This window comes from Salmo salar, chromosome ssa10, assembly GCF_905237065.1.
Source record: "Salmo salar chromosome ssa10, Ssal_v3.1, whole genome shotgun sequence".
Taxonomy (NCBI): Eukaryota; Metazoa; Chordata; class Actinopteri; order Salmoniformes; family Salmonidae; genus Salmo; species Salmo salar.
Genome location: NC_059451.1, coordinates 114,730,865 through 114,750,912, shown reverse-complemented (window position 1 = coordinate 114,750,912; position 20,048 = coordinate 114,730,865). Strand labels below are relative to the sequence as shown.

Below are 20,048 nucleotides of genomic sequence, written 5' to 3'. Positions count from 1 at the left end.
CTATACCAGTCTGAGCTCAGAATATCTTTATTGGTACAGGACTTTGGGTCAGTGCTGTATATTGCACCTTTGATCAAGCGGTAAGGGTAGTGGAGATGACGACGTACAGTACCAGTCAAAAGTTTGGACACACCTACTCATTCCAGGGTTTGTCTTTATTTTTACTATTTTCTACATTGTAAAATAATAGTGAAGACATTAAAACTATGAAATAACACATATGGAATCATGTAGTAATCCACAAAGTTTTAAACAAATAACAATAATCACAAACTCCTTCAAGTTTGAGATTTTTGGTTCCAACAGCTGTGTCTTTGTGAGACACGGAGTAGGTGAACGGATGATCTCCGCATGTGTGGTCCCTGCCATGAAGCATGGAGGAGGAGGTGTGATGGTATGGGGGTGCTTTGCTCATCCCCACATTCTGCAGGGATACGACATCCCATCTGGTTTGCGCTTAGTGGGACTATAATTGTTTTTCAACAAGACAATGACTCAACACACCTCCAGGCTGTGTAAGGGCTATTTGACCAAGGAGAGTGCTGCATCAGATGACCTGGCCTCCACAATCACCCGACCTCAACCCAATTGAGATGGTTTGGGATGAGTTGGACCGCAGAGTGAAGGAAAAGCAGCCAGGAAGTGCTCAGCATGTGTGTGAACTCCTTCAAGACTGTTGGGAAAGCATTCCTCATGAAGCTGGTTGAGAGAATGCCAAGAGTGTGCAAAGCTGTCATCAAGGCAAAGGGTGGCTACTTTGAAGAATCTCAATTATAAAATATATTTAGATTTGTTTCACACTTTTTTGGTTACTACATTCCATATGTGTTATTTCATAGTTTTGATGTCTTCACTATTATTCTACAATGTAGAAAATTTTAAAAATAAATAAAAACCCTGGAATGAGTAGGTGTGTCCAAACTGTTGACTGATACTGTAGTCCAGACCTCCTGTGGATTGCATCATCATAAATTAATGGATAATTGGTATTCCCAGAACTCCGTTATTGAACACATCCATAGATCTCAATTATTAAACACGAGCCTGGTCCCAGATCTGTTTGTGCTTTCTTGCCAACTCCCATAATAATTTTCAAGCCAAACATTGAGGGATGCAAGAGGCCATAGGAGTCGCCGTGCGGGTTGGCAAGACAGCACAAACAGATCTTGAACCAGGCACATTCAACACATCTGTATAACTCTGGGCAACACCCAGTGCTATAGCTGTCAATGAAACATTGCCATTGGAAAACTCTTTACAAGACAAAAAAGGCAATATGACATCAATGTCATCAAATATTGTGTAATATATTTATTAACCTGCATAAAATGTTGTTTTCCATACAAGTATTGTGGATTTACAAATACTTTTCTTCCTGTGATCTCAATAATAATATTTTCATCTAAAAGTTAAATTAAACGATTCGTAGCACAAAATTACAGCAACATAGAAAGCATGAAAAGGAAGTTGACAAAAAAGGAGAGTGATTCTTTATCTGTGAAGAATAAAACAAGAGGACAAACATTTCGGATCTGACACCTGTTAACTGGAATTTACTGCATCTTAGCATGTCCCATGTAGCCTGGAATTCCAGACAGCATCATACTACAGTTCACTATTGTTTCACACTGAAACCTGAAATAGAGTTGTATTCATCCAGGATTTGTAGGCTATGTTCGATTGGAACCCTACGGGGCAAAGTAGCTTTTAAAACTTTGCCCATTAGGGGCCACGGTACAGTAGCACAGCCCAATCTGCTGATGAATTAACTTTCCTTCAAACTCTCTGCACTTCAGATGCCTTAGTATATAGGTCTAGTCAGCTTCACTATAATAGGTCTAGTCAGCTTCACTATAATAGACCTAGTCAGCTTCACTTCATAGGTCTGGTCAGCTTCACTACTAGGTTTAGTCAGCTTCACTACTAGGTCTAGTCAGCTTCACTACTAGGTCTAGTCAGCTTCACTAGATAGGTCTAGTCAGCTTCACTAGATAGGTCTAGTCAGCTTCACTAGATAGGTCTAGTCAGCTTCACTAGATAGGTCTAGTCAGCTTCACTAGATAGGTCTAGTCAGCTTCACTAGATAGGTCTAGTCAGCTTCACTACTAGGTCTAGTCAGCTTCACTACTAGGTCTAGTCAGCTTCACTACTAGGTCTAGTCAGCTTCACTAGATAGGTCTAGTCAGCTTCACTAGATAGGTCTAGTCAGCTTCACTAGATAGGTCTAGTCAGCTTCACTACTAGGTCTAGTCAGCTTCACTAGATAGGTCTAGTCAGCTTCAATATATGGGTCTAAGCTTCACTACTACGTCTAGTCAGCTTCCCGATATAGGTCTGGTCAGCTTCACTATATGTCTAGTCAGCTTCACTACAAGGTCTAGTCAGCTTCACTACTAAGTCTAGCCAGCTTCACTACTAGGTCTAGTCAGCTTCACTATACATGTCTAGTCATCTTCACTACTATGTCTAGTCAGCTTCACTACTATGTCTAGTCAGCTTCACTACTATGTCTAGTCAGCTTCACTATATATGTCTAGTCAGCTTCGCTACTAAGTCTAGTCAGCTTCGCTACTAAGTCTAGTCAGCTTCGCTACTAAGTCTAGTCAGCTTCGCTACTAAGTCTAGTCAGCTTCACTACTAAGTCTAGTCAGCTTCACTACTAGGTCTAGTCAGCTTCACTACTAGGTCTAGTCAGCTTCACTACTAGGTCTAGTCAGTTTCACTATATATCTAGTCAGCTTCACTATATGTCTAGTCAGCTTCACTTCTATGTCTAGTCAGCTTCACTTCTATGTCTAGTCAGCTTCACTACTATGTCTAGTCAGCTTCACTATATATGTCTAGTCAGCTTCACTATATGTCTAGTCAGCTTCACTACTATGTCTAGTCAGCTTCACTATATATGTCTAGTCAGCTTCACTACTAAGTCTAGTCAGCTTCACTACTATGTCTAGTCAGCTTCACTTCTATGTCTAGTCAGCTTCACTACTATGTCTAGTCAGCTTCACTTCTATGTCTAGTCAGCTTCACTACTAAGTCTTGTCAGCTTCACTATATATGTCTAGTCAGCTTCACTATATATGTCTAGTCAGCTTCACTATATATGTCTAGTCAGCTTCACTATAATAGGTCTGTGCATGGCCTCAGTGCAATGTGCAGCCATCAAATCTACTGTACATCAGCAGTCCCATTCAGTGGTGTGTTTTTCTCTTGGTCAAGTAACGTTTCCTATAGCAAATAGTGAAGACATGTACAGCCTGAGTATCTTCATAGTATACATACATGATGCACAAACTATGCAAATATCAATTTATATCAGCTTTTAATAATTAATAATTACAGAGGCTTAGTCAAAACGTGACTATCAATTGCTAAAAGATTTCAAATATGCTCTATAGGAATATGGATTATAACACAATTATTTATATCAATTTTAAAAATAGAGACTTGAAATCCTGTTACATGTATAATTATTCACCTGGAAAATAAAAATAACATCTACTTGAAACAGAATGTATATTATATTGCTTCTTAACCATATTTCGCTGCTTTTCGGAAAACCTAACCACACGTCAGGGTTGATATGGCGACTACACAGATAGGAATATACCCTCATGATAAATATCTCTACATCATCAAAAATACTGTGTTCCTTCCTGTTCCTGTGGTTCTTAACATAAGATCTCATCTCAAAGTGTGCCCTCAAGTCGACAGAGAGTACTGTCAAAGATGGTCGTAGTCATTACCATAGAAATATAATGAATTCTATTTCTACGGTTTCTGTGGACTATTTCTACGGACAAGAACTTTAATGCTGTGATGTCATGCATATCAGTCATCAGACATATCAAGGTCAGTTTTCCCCCTCTCAAACCAATAGATCCCACGCACATGTAGATCCAAAATAACCTTCCATAAATACTGTCATTGGGATTTTAGCTAGCACCCACATTTTGTTACTCGGGAAATTCAAATATCAAGAAGTTTAAACTGTTAAGGTCCGGAATATAAACCCAACGCAAACTGAGTGGAAAATACAACTTCAGCCCGTTTCAGACAAACTCAGTGGAAAGTGTAATAAACTACATTTTAAACTCATCCACGTTGTGATGAGTGAATCTCTGGCTTTATGGACTTACTGGTGATAGTATGAAGAGACCCTGTCTTGAAAACATGGAGGAAATTATGCTCAACTCAACCAAATGTAAAGTTTTGATTTACATTTGGTTGAGTTATCAACTAACATGAATTCAAATGTGAAAGTAAACATTCTTATCAAATTTATTCCTAGTGGTATCTGCGTCTCTCTTTGCTTGCCAAACCAGTTGAACTCTGCTCCTTCTGATACCAGGTTTAGTGTTTGTTCACCTACTTTTTCCCATATAGTGCATACACTTCTCTGATATCTGTCTTCAAAAGCATGCTTACTCTGCAGTGTTGGGGTAAATTCCTTTTCAATTCAGGAAGTAAACTGAAATTCCATTTCCAATTTTACACAATGCTTCACGTTGCAAAAATTGTAGAATTAGAAATTTAGTTTACTTCCAGAGTCCGCAAAATGACGTTGAGTGAGCAGCACCGCAGATATTGCAATGAGCAAGATGCAAGACTTCGCTCTCACACAGTATCTGTACATGTGCTCTGGTTCGATTCATGCACTTACAACGTGGTAGCCACAGGACCAAAACAGCAGAGAAGCTGAGCATCGCAATCTAACGCTCTAAGTTGTCGCATACAATTGACCCACTATGCTGTTTACTTTGTGCATCTATGTCATATCGCTGACTCTACCTTTAATTGAAATGGAATTGACCCAACCCTGTAACTCTGGGTCATTCATTCCTGATAGTGTCTTCAATCCTAAAGTCCTAAACATCAGTTCAGGGTATACAGTAATAACCTAATGTGATAATGTTTGTATTATTCCTCTCAGAGGACATAGAAGACTGAAAGAAAGGATGACGGTTGATGATAACGATTGGAAAGCCCTGACTGCCAGTGCCAAGCACTCTGCCATGTCATGTTCAGGAGACTACAGTAGGGGGAGCTGTTGGCACACAGTTCAGCTTCCTGTGGAAGACAGTATAATGATTTATGAACAATTTAATTTACATTTTCAATACTGTGTTTAAAACTCTCAAGTAAACATGACCAGTAGTAAAACAGCTATTGAAATAAGGTTGAAGGGCAACAACTTTGCTACTGTACCAATTTAGAAATTAATTTAATCTTTGATTTCCTTTCTGGGTATAAATGTCTGTGTCTGAGAATACACTGTACGCTCTCTCAAATTAACCTACAACCCAGTGAAAAGGGCGAGAGAGAAAGCTTAATTTCACAGGCAGAAGTGCACATACATACTGTAAATGTTTTCCACTTTTTCCTAAAAAGATATTCACCGCATCATTTCTAAATGAGAAACAGTAGGAAATGAAACCCCTACGAAGCTGGTTCTAGTTATGCATTTAAATGAGGTTGATTTCAGAAGTCCGTAAATCCCATAGCGATTAAGCTGCTGTGTTTGATAGTGTAGTATATTCCATATCACAGCCACATCCCGTGTATCTACTTTCTTCCTTCCTTCCTACTGACAGAGCAGCTCTGTCTCACCTGGGACCACTCTATCCCACTCTGGGGGGACCTTCTTGTTTATTCAGGAAACTGCAGTGCTGTTTCAAGTTGCAATTTCTTCAGGATACATGAGGATATTCCTAAATTTCAACAAAACAAGCATCATCATAGCAATTATACAGTAAGTATAGTTTAAATAAGTCAACATAAATAAAAATGATTGTTATGGACATAATTGATCATTAACTTCGCCTGTTGTGAAGTTGTAGTGTTGGAGACTCAGAGACCTCATCACCCTCCTCACTTCTCACCTGTCCATCAGAAGTTTCAAAGCTCTCTCTATGTTCATCCGATGTCCGACCCTGGTCACCCCTAGGTCTATGAGGTCGTCCTTCTGTAGGCTAGGCAGGTGGCTGCCCTCGATGTCGTTGTCCATGAAGGTGTCTCTGTGCTCAGCCAGGTTTAGGCTTTCCAGCCAGTCGGCCACGTCGTGTTTGCTCCACATCAGAACCGGCTTGGTGGCAAAAGGCTTGTTGGAGACGGCCTGGATGAGGGTGAGGGGGGAGGGTGAGCGGCTGCTCCCCGTGCCCAGGCTGAGAGGGGGGGTGGGCAGGCCGAACACGTCTGAAAGGGTGGGAGAGGTGGCAGGGAGTGAGGAGGCACAGCCGAGGCCTGAGTCTGGGGGAGAGAGGATGGGGCTGGGGGCTCTGTGGTGGGAGGGGCTCTCTGTCTGTTGGTTTGGAGATGGGGCAGGCACGTTCGGGGGGAGCTGGGCAGCAAAAGAGACTGTGGTATTCCGCTGTGTACCTGAGGAGAGGGACCCACTGTCCGGACCCCTACAGAAAGTACAGAACACATTAGGTTTGATGACAAGAGAGAGAGAGAGAGAGAGAAAAGAGAGAGTAGAGAACACACTAGGTTAGAGGACAAGAGAGAAAGAGGTGTTGCTTATCAGAAAAGAATGAGCTGAAACATTAGTCAGAGACCCTGAGTTAGCATGACAAACAAACTGAAATATTCCACAACTACACCTGGATGCAGTATAGACTCATCAACTAATCCAATGACTGTTCTAACTGGGCCAGTAAGAGACGGACACGTTGATGTCTCTCCTCCTGTGAGGAAAAGAAGAAGTAGTCCACCTGACCTGACAGACCTACTGGAGGATTAATACACTGACCTGACAAACCTACTGGAGGATTAATACACTGACCTGACAGACCTACTGGAGGATTAATACACTGACCTGACAGACCTACTGGAGGATTAATACACTGACCTGACAAACCTACTGGAGGATTAATACACTGACCTGACAGACCTACTGGAGGATTAATACACTGACCTGACAGATCTACTGGAGGATTAATACACTGACCTGACAGACCTACTGGAGGATTAATACACTGACCTGACAGAATATTAACTGACCTGACAGATCTACTGGAGGATTAATACACTGACCTGACAGATCTACTGGAGGATTAATACACTGACCTGACAGATCTACTGGAGGATTAATACACTGACCTGACAGATCTACTGGAGGATTAATACACTGACCTGACAAACCTACTGGAGGATTAATACACTGACCTGACAGACCTACTGGAGGATTAATACACTGACCTGACAGACCTACTGGAGGATTAATACACTGACCTGACAGACCTACTGGAGGATTATGACACTGACCTGACAGACCTACTGGAGGATTATGACACTGACCTGACAGACCTACTGGAGGATTAATCCACTGACCTGACAGATCTACTGGAGGATTAATACACTGACCTGACAGATCTACTGGAGGATTAATATACTCACCTGCCAGTCTTCCCTAAACAACACAAACTCCTTCAAAACTGCAGACTGGAAGGGGGCTTCCGTGTGTGTGCGTGTGTCCATGAGTGTGTATGTCCATGTGTGTGTGTGTCCGTGTGTCTGTGTGTGATTATGTTTGTGTGTACCTGTGGGTGTGTGTGTACCCGTGTGTGTGTGAGTGTGTGTCCTTGTGTGTGTGTGTTTATGTCCATGTGTGTGTGTGTCCGTGTGTGTGTGTCCGTGCGTGCATGTGTCCCTGTGTGTGTGTTTGTGTCCGTGTGTGTGTGTGTGTGTTTGTGTCAGATGAGAGTGAAGAATAAGAACAAGTATAAAAAGGATCTATTCTTTCCATTGGAAGTTAGAATTTGGAAGTGGGGAATTCATTCTAAATACAAAGAAACTAACAGTGTTTTCCTTCCCATAGAAACTAACAGTGTTTTCCTTCCCATAAAAAGTGACAGCCATTTCTTTGAAAGTGTCAGAAGATCTCTATTCATTTATTTATGTATCAGGTTGAATCAGGTTAACCTAATATCTCATTCTGATTAGGTTTGTTCTGTGCTCTGCAGTATATTCAGCGTGAACAACACTGGTAGCAGAGCTTTGGTGGTACAGCCATGACTTTTAGAGTTAGCCTCATCTGGTCTGCTCTGTAAATAACCACAGCTTTCCATAATAAATGAGTTTGTTGCTATCCCAGAGGACTGCTGTAGGGTGGAACGCACAGTGTCTGTAAGAAATGCCATGCCGGCTTACGTAGCCTGCTGTACAAACAAGATATCTGCCAGTTACACAAATAGACATACCGTACGAGCAGCGATAAACAAACGTTCAGACAGTGACCTGCATACACAAAAGTGTTCTAAATACACACAAATATGCATTCATACCTGCAAAAACCAACTACACAATAACAGCCTACAATCATACATCCCACACATACACCACTCCATAGCCTACATCTGTTGGAGCCTCAATGTATACACACACATTCATATCTAGTCTACGATGACAATCTACTTCCAGTGGTTTGCGGTGACTGGTAGAGGAATGAAGAGGAGAGTTAACTGACCAGAGAGGCCCATTGATATTTGACCAACTCTGGGTTTGTTCAAATGACAGACAATTGAGAGACAGGTTACACACACACCATCCACCCCTGTTAAAACAAAGTGTGTATGCATCTCAAATGGCACACTATTCCCTATTCCCCTATGGGCCCTGGTGCACTAAGTAGGGAATAGGGTGCCATTTGGCACGCAGCCTCTGTGCTATTTTGAACCGTGCTGCTAGCGACACACAGTGACACACCACTCACCCCTTCCTTCGGAGGAAAGCTCTGTGGCGGTTTGGTCTCTATGATAATCAGACTGGCATGACGTTGTTGCTCATCTACTCCTCAAGGCTGCTGCTCTCATTATTAGGTTGCTAGGCAACTCCTTCTGCTCTCCGGCAGAACACACACACACATACACACGGCGTAGCCTACCTTGATCCAAAAACAGTCCTACATCCTGAGGAAGAAGAGTCTATCCCCTCTCCTGGCTTTGGTGTCCTGTCCTTGTTCTGCATGTCCTGGGGGTTAGAGCCTGGAGGGTCTCCCCATAGCTTGGAGGTTCTTTGAGTTGGTGTTCTGGGAGGCTCTGAAGAGACGCTGGCCCCGGGGGGAGGCGGTGGGACGGAGGAAGGTGCGGCGAAAGTTCTTATGTTCTCCTCTCTATCCATCAAGGCAGGGTCCTTGTAAAGTGCGTTGCTCTTGTTTGCGGCAGGTTGCCTGGTTCTTGACTTTGAAGTCCGGTCCACCAGAAAGGCCTGTCTGTCTGCATAGACTGTACATGTGTTGTCCAGCACCTCGCCACCCTCGGACGACAGCGTGGAGATACTGGATACGGTGGACATAGTGCTTGTAGTCTCCAGCTGGGGGTCTCCAATACTGCGGCTGTCCGGCTCCACATCAATGCCCGAGTCACTGATAGGATCGTAGCTCTCCAAGAGGGCATGGGGGAAACAGGGGGGCGTACAGTTGGTGAGCACCGCAGGCCGTTTGATCATGGTCTGGTCAGGGTGGCCTGGGGTGTTACCGTGATAGGGATAGAAGGGGGCTAGAGACGATGGTGCCCTGCCAGCGTTTCGTTGCTGTTTCAGGAGCTCAGCGATCGCCCCCTTTTGGTCCTCTGGGATGTCGAAGCTGTTGGCGAACTCGAGCGGCGGTGGCAGTGGGTCAGCAAAGAACTCATCGTCGATGTCCACGGAGGGAACACAGGGTGGAGGGGGGATACCGAAGGGTAGTTTGACCGGCTCGTCCACTGAGGTGACGGTGATCATGGTCTTACTACCTCTGGGTCCAGGGCCCATAGAGTGGGGGTTGTGGGGGTTAGGGGAGGCCATTTTGGGGGTGTTAGGTTGGTTGGGGTCCCGGAGCTCACTGGGGGTGCTGTCTGGACTGACCGCCCCGTCCCTCTCCCCCTCAGACAGGTTGTTCTCGTCAGTGGTGTGGACCATCAGCAACCCAGCTGACTTCTGCTGAGACGTGTCACCAATGTCTATCAACATGTTCTTCTTCTCCTCTTCTCTCTGAGGACGGGAGAGACTCTTGTCCTTGTCTTTGGCCAACGGGTGGTCGTATTTGGACTCTGTCTCGTACTTTGCCTCTGTCATCTGCCTACGAAGCCCCGCCCTGCCCGGTCGACCCATGGTGGCGGTCGAGGAGAAATTTGCGCCCATGCCGGTCCTCAGCTTGGTGTCGATGAACAGAGGCTTGTTCAGGTCAGGTTTAGGCAGTTCGGTCTTCAGCGGGAGTGGCTGGGACTGCTCTCTCATGGCCCGGTCCCGTGCAGCCAGAGCCAGGGCCAGAGGAGAGTTGGGGTCCAGAGGCTTCCCTGTGACTGGGTGGACGTAGCGCCCACTACTGGAGGTATAGGTCTTGGCGGGCAGACTGACCGGGCTGTGGTGGCCAGTGCGCGTGTGGAGCGGCTCTCTCACAACAGTGGGCTCCGGGGTGTTGAAGACCGCCACGTTACTCCCTCTTCTGGGGATGCTGAGTAGTGAGGCCGGTGGGGCCATGAGGCGACGCAGGCGCTCGTCACTACTGAACATTCCCTCGTCGATGGACTTGGAGTGGCGGAGGCGAGGCGCGGGCGCGGGAGGCGAGTCTTCTTCACCCTGGTCGGTGAACCTGTAGGATGGGGAGTTCTGGTGAGAATCCACCATCCTCATCTCACGTTCCCGCACTGCGCCCGCCATGGCCGTGGCAAAGGGACTGCTGGGGTTGTGTCCGTCATCCGGCCGGAGTTGTCCTGGGTGGTCATGGGATCCAGTCTCTATCTCCATGCTGCTGCCCTGGCTGCTCTTCCCACTGCTAGATGTAGAGGGTTCTTTGATGATGATGGTTGGGATTTTTATGGTGCAGGTCTTCTCTGGGCTGTCCTCAATCTTGTTCTGCTTCATCAGCATGCCCTTCCTCCTCTGAGGTTTGTTGGGGGCAAACAGGCCCAGGTTGCCCATCTTCCCCAGGTCTGAGTATGGGTTCTCTGGGATCTGGGCCCTGCGGTTCAGGAAGCTCTGCTGGGCTGTGAGCCCTTGGCCTGGACTCTGGCTACCCTGGTGGTGGTGGTGGTCCTCAGACTGATACTGTTCCGACTGGGGCTCTGTGTAGTACATACCCCCCTGTTCCCTCCATCCGTCCCTGCCGCCCGTGTTGGGGTCCCCCCCTCGCTCAGGGGCGGTGCCTTTGGGAACAGTGTGTCTGATAGTGCCGTAGCCTCTGCCCTGGGGGTTGGGGTCGTTGTTGTAAGGGGGAGATGGAGGGGAGATAGCGGGCGGGGGTGGGATGTCCTCTGATGTGTCCGGCATTGATAGGCTCCTGGTGAATTTCAACATGGGAGGGGTCAGGAACTGAGGGGCGTCCTCTTCTGTTATTCCTGAAGAAAAAGCAACATACATTGACTATTACTTTACATTAACGGCAATTATAGAATTGAAACCTTCAAGGGTGTGTGTACGGGAAAAAAGGTAATTGAATACAGATGTCTGTGTGTGTGTGTGTGTGAGTGTGCATGCCTGTGCACGCATGTGTACTGTATATAAGTGTGTGCTGTACAGTATGTATGCAGGTTAAATATTTAGCATGGACAGAAACATGTTGAGATGTAGTTACCAGATGTTCCTATGGACTTTTGTCGTCTCATGGTCCCCTGTCTGTTTGGCACCCCCAGGAAGGGGCCTCGACCTCTGGGGCTGCCTGGCTCTCTGGGCTGGGTCTGGGTCTGCATCGACACGTCCTGGCTCTCACACATGGACTGTAACAAAGAGAGGAGAAGAGACTGAGCCTGCATGGGAAACAGTCTATCAGTTTATAGATCAGTTAGAATGATTGTTGATGTACATTTCCTTTCATTTTATTTGTCATTTATTTCATAGCCCTTTACACTCGTACCCATATACGGGTTGAAAATGGCAGATTTCAAATCAAATAAAATTGTATTCACATTTCCATGTCATAAAACTGATGTAATATACACTATCAATGTTTATGATGACTATGTTAGATGTACAGTTACAAGATGACCTGGTGTTATACCCTGGGTTGTTCTGAACAGAATGAGCCTGTTTGTTGTATTGTGAAGAACATTTGCAGTGGACCACACACCTGAATGCACTCATGACTCCATTCTATGCACACCAAAATTATGAAAAAGTCCATAGGAACATCTGGTAACTACATCTCAACATGTTTCTGTCCATGCTAAATATTTAACCTGCATACATACTGTACAGCACACTCATGACTCCATTCTATGCACACCAAAATGATGATCTGCTTCTCTGAATTGCCTTGTGAAAGCCTAACGCTATAGTTTCTAATTTAGCTCGTCATGTTGGCAATAGAGCAAGATTAAAAATGATGATCTGCTTCTCTGAATTGCCTTGTGAAAGCCTAACGCTATAGTTTCTAATTTAGCTCGTCATGTTGGCAATAGAGCAAGATTAAAAATGATGCTTACCTGACCCAGATTTCGAATTTATAATGGCCCATTTATGGATTGAGTAAACAACAACAATAATTGTGTAAAGGCGGGGATGCAGGGCTATATTCCAAACAAAACAACTACAAGTGTGCTTGCTCTAGTTCCTCAATGGCATAGCTAGGAGTCATAAAAATGCATTGAAATGCATTATGAACTGTGCACACTTTGGAGAGGTGTGTGGCCACTTGGAAACACCAGTTAGACCTCTCACTTTTATGTTGCACCTACTGTACCCCAAATTTTCCAAGAATATTATTACCATGTTACTGAATGTATCCAGATATTTTTTTTATTTTGTTATCAACAAATGCGGCAAAAAGTACAATACATGTAAAATGCACATACAATCAACTGTGTAATGTTTGGATTCAGTCTTGTGTCAGGTGAACTGTTGTGTCCTCAACTTTGGACTAATCATTTTCCCATAATCGCCAAACTGTTCCCTTTTAATTGCTACCATGGTTACGCATACGCTTTAAATATTTATTCCTTAAGAAACATTTCAATTTAGCCCTATCCATATTGGGCAATTCCCACAAGTGTAAGAGGTTATTAACCAAACACATTTATTTGTCCTCTGCTGCAGGTCAACTTGTGAAAGATCTAATGGAAAAGTAAGAACATGAAGCTGTTTAAACCTAAACACTAGTTGAGAAGCAGGTCAGGACCATGAACACCTCCTACCAGATAAAATCCATCAGGACCATGAACACCTCCTAACAGATAAAATCCATCAGGACCATGAACACCTCCTAACAGATAAAATCCATCAGGACCATAAACACCTCGTAACAGATGAAGTCCATCAGGACCATGAACACCTCCTAACAGATAAAATCCATCAGGACCATAAACACCTCCTAACAGATAACATCCATCAGGACCATGAACACCTCCTAACAGATAAAATCCATCAGGACCATGAACACCTCCTAACAGATAACATCCATCAGGACCATAAACACCTCCTAACAGATAACATCCATCAGGACCATAAACACCTCCTAACAGATAAAATCCATCAGGACCATGAACACCTCCTAACAGATAAAATCCATCAGGACCATGAACACCTCCTAACAGATAACATCCATCAGGACCATAAACACCTCGTAACAGATGAAGTCCATCAGGACCATGAACACCTCCTAACAGATAAAATCCATCAGGACCATGAACACCTCCTACCAGATAAAATCCATCAGGACCATGAACACCTCCTACCAGATAAAATCCATCAGGACCATGAACACCTCCTAACAGATAAAATCCATCAGGACCATAAACACCTCGTAACAGATGAAGTCCATCATGTACTTCCTTATCCAGCCAGCTTAGAACAGTAAATTGCAACAGGCAATGGTGCACCCATCAGCATTCTCGCAGCATAGATCTCTATGGTCTTGCTCCAGTGTCACATAGCAACAAACTACACACTCAATAATGAAATACATACGCATACCTCACAACAGAGTAGTGTAGATAGTAGTAGAGTAAAGCCTGGTTAGTGGTTATACTTACGTTCATCTCTGGGTTCATGGCCAAGCACCTGCTGTTGGGCCGCGTTTTGACCGTGTTTGCGACCCTTATGTCAGTGTTAGAGTTGTCCCATATGGGCTTCTGAGGAGGCATGTTCTCTTCCACTTTATCTGGAACACAAAGACAGACAGACAGACAGACACCGCTCCACTGTGAGTATAGGATACCATAGCCTACACTCTATATCTGTCTCCAAGCAATGACAATCCATTCCGTCAGTCAGAATGGGAAATCAAACCGAGCATAAAGGAAAAGGGAACAGAAATAGTCACACTGACATTGGTCAAAGTCAAAGCCGTGCAAGCTAGCTATCACTTTCTTTTGGTTCTATGATTTAGCTGTTTTGGTCTGTTTTTAACTCCTTGGTTGCGTCCTAAATGGAATCCTATTCCCTATCCAGTCCACTACTTTTGACCAGGGCCCATAGGGCTCTGTTTAAAAGTAGTGGACTATATGAGTTAGGGTGTCATTTAAGACGCAACCCTTAAAAAATTGACAATGAGTGACAAGAATTTGGTAAGACGGCACAAACTGATCTGGACCAGGCTATATGGTTCAGCGGCAACTGCACAACCAACATGCTAGTCTTTTTTTTCTTTTTGAGCGCTCCCATGCATGGGACGATTACTTAGAGTGACTGAGAATACAATCCTCTTCTTTAGACGCTCATTATCTGAAGACTGATCATCTAGAACAGGAAGAAAAGGCAGTTCAGATAGGGACATCCATACGGTATCTCTAGTTATTCTGATTACACATTCAAAAACCCTTCTCCCTCACTGCTGTCAAAAACCTGTGAACTGAGGAGAGAGGGCTATAGGCTACATCCTACTGTCTTCATGAAATACATTATTACTGAATTAAATCTAACCAAGAGCAGGTTGACATTTAGTGTCATGAGTTTTGTCCTGAAGGTAGAACTGAGTAATTTCCCTTTAGATAGGCCAGCTGCAAAGTTAAAATTGGCTATATTGTAAAAATTCATGACAATAAGGTTAGGGTTAAGCATTAAGGTTAGCAGTGTGGTTAAGGTTAGGGTTATGTTTAAAATGAGATTTTATGACTTTGTGGCTGTGCTAGCTAGTGACTACTCTGCAGAGCTGCCCCCAGAACAAGATTCATGATGAAAAAGGCTAACCTGCTAAGCAAGAGCTGTTTATGTTTGATGCACATTGTCTGCTATTAGTGTATTAATAACCTTTATCGAAAGACACAGTGTATGACAAATGATAAACATGACTGTTATCTCTGTTTAAACCCCTGTGGAAAAAACAGCTTCATACAGTAATACTCTGATCCTTCTGTCTGCATACTAATACAGACATGACCATATGTGTACTGTATAATTAAGATGGAGAAGATTCCAGTGCTGTCTAAAAACATTCTCACCATCACTGGCCACCCAGCTATATCTGTCTCTTTCTCTGTCACATCTGCTGATACAGTAACAAAGCAGTATTTATGGCAGTAAGGAACCCTGGTGGATTGATGTGAAGAAGCCACACATTCTAAGACACCTTAGTGTCTGGTGTGACCATGCATTCTAGAATTCTAGAAGCATTGCTGCAAATCTCCAGTGTTCTGGTGTGAAGTAGTGAACACAGAGCGAGGCCGTTACAGCTGAATAATGTGCCTACGACTAGGCAGCAGCAGAACTGTACACTCTTAGAAAAAAAGGTGCTATCTAGAATCTAAAAGGGTTCTTTGGCTGTACCCATAGGAGAACCCTTTTTGGTTCCAGGTAGAACCTTTTTGGGTTCCATGTAGAACCCTTTTCAAGGGAAAAGGTGTTCCTATGGGGTCTGCCAAAGAACCCTTTTGGAACCCCTTTTTCTAAGTGTATATAATATTTTTTGCAGGTAGAATGCTCTCCTGCTATAGTTGACAATGCACTGTACTCTATGCAGCATTATTGCCATGGCAACATCTTGTTTCTGTATGAGTCAAATGCCTATTTGTAATGGGCCCATTGTATAACAGCGTTGTGCCGTTAAAGTTAAGTCTGTAGTGTATTCTGAGAAGGCAGCTACCTACTCTTTGATATACGCAGCTGACTGTTGTGCATTAACTCTAGGTCTTTCAGTTATTATCCCATAAAGGTGTTTCAGATCATTTTATCATTACAGAAAACACTACAACCATTTTAGAAGGTTACAAATCTGTGGTAGAGGGATGCAAATCTAAAGTAGAGGGATGCATCCTAATCCCTAATGATACCCTATTCCCTTTAAAGTGCACTACTTTTGACCAGAGCCCATAGGGTTTTGGTCAAAAGTAGTGGAAAATATAGAGAAAAGAGTGCACGTTTGGACACATCCAAGATCTCTGCTGTTGCTTTTTCCTGATCTTGCATAACTGTGTCTAAAAGAGGGCCAGAACCATGAATAATGCATGAGAATAGCACTGCGCTCTCACACCGAACTGAAGTACGTAGGCATTGCTGTGAAAAGTTAGTTTTTAAACAGGTTCTTGTTCAGAAGGGCATTTTCATATGTTCTTAATTTTTACGACACCCCTGTTTAGGTTACAACCCCTAGACAACAAACACTAGTTCACCTTCATACCCACTAAATGCCCTCTAAAGTCCAGTGAGCATGTATAGTACACTGAGTATACCAAACATTAGGAACACCTTCCTAATATTGAGTTATACCCCCTTCTGCCCTCAGAACAGCCTCAATTCGTCGGGTGCACGGATTCTAGAAGGTGTCGAAAGCGTTCCACAGGGATGCTGGCCCATGTTGACTCCAATGCTTCCCACATTTGTGTCAAGTTGGCTGGACGTCCTTTGGGTGGTGAACCATTCTTGATACACATGGGAAACTGTTGCAGTTCTTGACACAAATCGGTACACCTGGCACCTACTACCATGCCCTTTCAAAGGAACTTTCACCTTTTGTCTTGCCCATTCACCCTCTGAATGGCACACATACACAATCCATGTCTCAATTGTCTCAAGGTTTAAACATTAGCCTGTCGTCTCACCTTCATCTATATGATTGAAGTGGATTTAACAAGTGACATCAATAAGGGATCATAGCTTTCACCTGGTCAGTCTATGTCAAGGAAGGAGCAGGTGTTCTTAATGTTTTGTCCACTCAGTGTCTAGCTAAGGATCTAGTGAGTGAGAGAACATATCATCAAGTATATAGCATTCATTCTAATTGAACACAATCGTAAACAAATAGGGATCTAGTAAATAAAGTCAAAAGAACATCAGTTGTTTTGTACATGTACTGTATAAAGCATGCCGATCACACTTACCACCCATCTTTTTCCTCAAAGTGGCTTACAAATAAGAAAATAGAAAGAACTTATATAGCAGATGATCAAAAGTAATCAACAAAATAATCTCTTACCATCAACACAGGCTATTATGCAAAGATAGTGTAATATTGTCATTTAAAGCTGAATTATATTATAACCACTACTGACCACTATAGGCCTAGTTATATTTTCATTAAGCAATTGTATTCAAGCTTCCAAACATGCCACTTGCCCAATAGACAAAGACATATAATGACCAGTAATCCCATAGACAAAGACATAGAATGACCAGTAACCCCATAGACAAAGACATAGAATGACCAGTAACCCCATAGACAAAGACATAGAATGACCAGTAACCCCATAGACAAAGACATAGAATGACCAGTAACCCCATAGACATAGAATGATCGGTCCAATCATGATATTTCTATGACCGGCCCTTCAAAAGACATCTACTGCAGAACAGTTGTAAGCGACAGATGAGTCAGCAATAAGGTAAAAGCTTTTCAAAAGGTGAGTCAAATCAAAGCTATTTACATACAGCATACAGCTCTGAGGTAAATCAATCAATTAAATGTCTAAGTAAATTAATAATATTGTTTTTTAAAGCGTATTAAATTCAATTTATGATGACATGGCGTGGAATTATGCAACTGTTATGATGGTTCAAAACAGTTCAAAATTATCAGTCATGCTGGCTAATGATCCCTTTATCACTTTAGATGATTCAGCACAGTCCTTCAAATGTTCTCTCCAGCTCTCTTCAGATCAAACCCTACAGAGCAGAATAGCTTTGTGCCTTTTTACAAAGTACATCATTGTTCAAGCCCCCTCAAAGAAGAATAAATATAGTCATCTCTTAAATGACGTGAGATGCGTGCAGCTGTGACCAAACACTAGCTACGGTATACTGCATACCTTTGTCCACTGTAGAGGCAGGTATTGAAAAAAAAAATCAGGAGTGCACAGTTACTTTTAAAAATGTTTTCCAGATAATCAAATCACTAAACAAACACACAGAGAACAAACCACAAGCATACAAAATGCATTTGATCTCTTGGAATTCTATTCTCACAGGTCCACATTGCTGATTCCTACCTAGCTCCTCCAGCTCTGAGGTCATGGATTTGGAGCGCATGGCCATGGACAGGGCAGCGGGAGGAGTCCTACGTGGAGGTGTGGCCACTGCAATGACACAGCACACAAAAGAACATCAAGGATGTGATAGAATAGAGTTAGCTCTATCACAAACTATGTGACAGAAAATAATTTCTGTTCTACATTCTACATTTCTATCTGAGAGTTCTGTAATGTTACATCATCCTGTACAGGCCCCAAGTGTGAGATTTCTAATAGACAGAACAGGAGTTTGGTGACTCCTTAATTGAGGAGGATGGACTCATGGTAATGGCTGGAGTGGAATGAGTGGAATGGTATCAATGTGGTTGATGCCATTCCATTTGCTCCGTTCCAGCCATTATTATACGCCGTCCTCCCCTCAGTAGCCTCCAGTGGTAGATAGGGATGTTAAAAAGCAGGCAAACTTTTTTTAAATGCCTGTGCTGCAGCAAAGCTGGATTGTTCATGTGACAACATCACAAGTCTCGCAGGGTGACGCCAAGCAAGTAGAGTGACGCCATGCAAGCGCCAAGTTCAGTAGCAATCATCTAACAAAAACATTTAAAAATGTATTTCCCAAATATGCCCCTGACAGTGCAGTTACATTCACTTTGAATTGGACCTGTGCTGCAGTACAGGTTCACTTTTGAATGCCCCAACTGTAAAACCACAGTCTCAACTTCAAGGCTGAAAAGCACCAGTCATCAATGTTCTTCTAGCGGTCAGCTTCTAGCTTCCTGATACATTACAGTACAGTACAAGGATGGGCCACGACGGTTTACAACCACCTGGATTCAAATACTATTTGAAATATTGAAAAAAACTTTGAGCGTTTGCTCTAGCCTGCCTGGAGTATGGGGTTTGACGTTTTAGGTCTATCTATTGGTCCATTAAGCCAGGCAAGCTAAATCGAGGACAGATGAAGTATTTAAAATGATTTCAAATAGTATTTGAACCCAGCTCTGGTTTGAGGACCAGCTGGGACCCTCACTGTGGATTCATCCCAACCGATCAGTCATTGATCCCACTGGCCAGGTGGTGTAGGGCAGAGCAGCAAGGTGAGAAACAGAGAGGATAAGAGGCTTACCTTTCTTCCTGGCCGTGTCATCAGGGTCCAGATTCCTGCTAACTGTCACCACTTTGATGATGAGCCGGTTGCCCCCGTGTCGGATTGTATTGACCACCTGTTTGTGGCCCACCTTCACAACATTTTCCTGGTTCACCTGCAAAACAGAGGACAATACACCTGAGAGTCAGTACAACATGAACCTTCAGGACTCGATGACTGGACTCAATGTAACATCGCAACCCTAAAATACAGCTGTAACAGAACGTATTCCATCAGATGTTACATCTCTCAATAACAACTCACTATCAAGCTGATATGAACTCGGCAAAGTCAACATCACTTCAGGACTCAATCACTGGACAGAAATATAACATTACAACCCTAAAATATAGTTGTAACAAATCCTTATCCCCATGGAAACAACTCTCCATCATGAAGCTGATCTGAAATGCAGCATATCTTCATCACTCCATGACTTAACTTAAATGTAAAACCACAACCCTTAAAATAGAAATGCAACAACCCGGCAAAACTTGGCAAAGTATTGAGGTTTGACTGAGATTGACGGTGATTATATATCTTCAGTCGTTTTTTTGGTATTTCCTGCTCAGAGTTCTCTTGTGGTGTTT

The 20,048-nt window shown here is 43.4% G+C and overlaps 1 protein-coding gene across 6 annotated transcripts in view; it reads right to left on the bottom strand.

The window, feature by feature from the left end:
* Nucleotides 1-1,288: 1,288 nt before the first annotated feature.
* LOC106561615 (SH3 and multiple ankyrin repeat domains protein 2) overlaps nucleotides 1,289-20,048 on the bottom strand; it is a 163,025-nt gene continuing 144,265 nt past the window's right edge. Inside the window, exons 8-18 of one of the 6 annotated variants that reach the window (XR_006757097.1) lie at nucleotides 19,438-19,573; nucleotides 18,330-18,416; nucleotides 18,150-18,158; nucleotides 17,226-17,249; nucleotides 14,590-14,649; nucleotides 13,944-14,071; nucleotides 11,552-11,693; nucleotides 8,885-11,315; nucleotides 5,883-6,407; nucleotides 5,611-5,711; nucleotides 1,289-5,070 (exon numbers count right to left, since the gene is read on the bottom strand). Coding sequence is in view for 5 of the 6 variants with exons in the window: in XM_014125735.2 (XP_013981210.2) it covers nucleotides 5,675-5,711; nucleotides 5,883-6,407; nucleotides 8,885-11,315; nucleotides 11,552-11,693; nucleotides 13,944-14,071; nucleotides 14,590-14,649; nucleotides 17,226-17,249; nucleotides 18,150-18,158; nucleotides 18,330-18,416; nucleotides 19,438-19,573 (3,579 nt within the window). In the remaining variant the exon portion in view is untranslated. Of the gene's footprint in view, nucleotides 6,408-8,884; nucleotides 11,316-11,551; nucleotides 11,694-13,943; nucleotides 14,072-14,589; nucleotides 14,650-17,225; nucleotides 17,250-18,149; nucleotides 18,159-18,329; nucleotides 18,417-19,437; nucleotides 19,574-20,048 lie in introns of all 6 variants that reach the window. The other 5 variants (XM_014125735.2, XM_045688459.1, XM_045688458.1 and 2 more) reach the window with 5 other exon arrangements.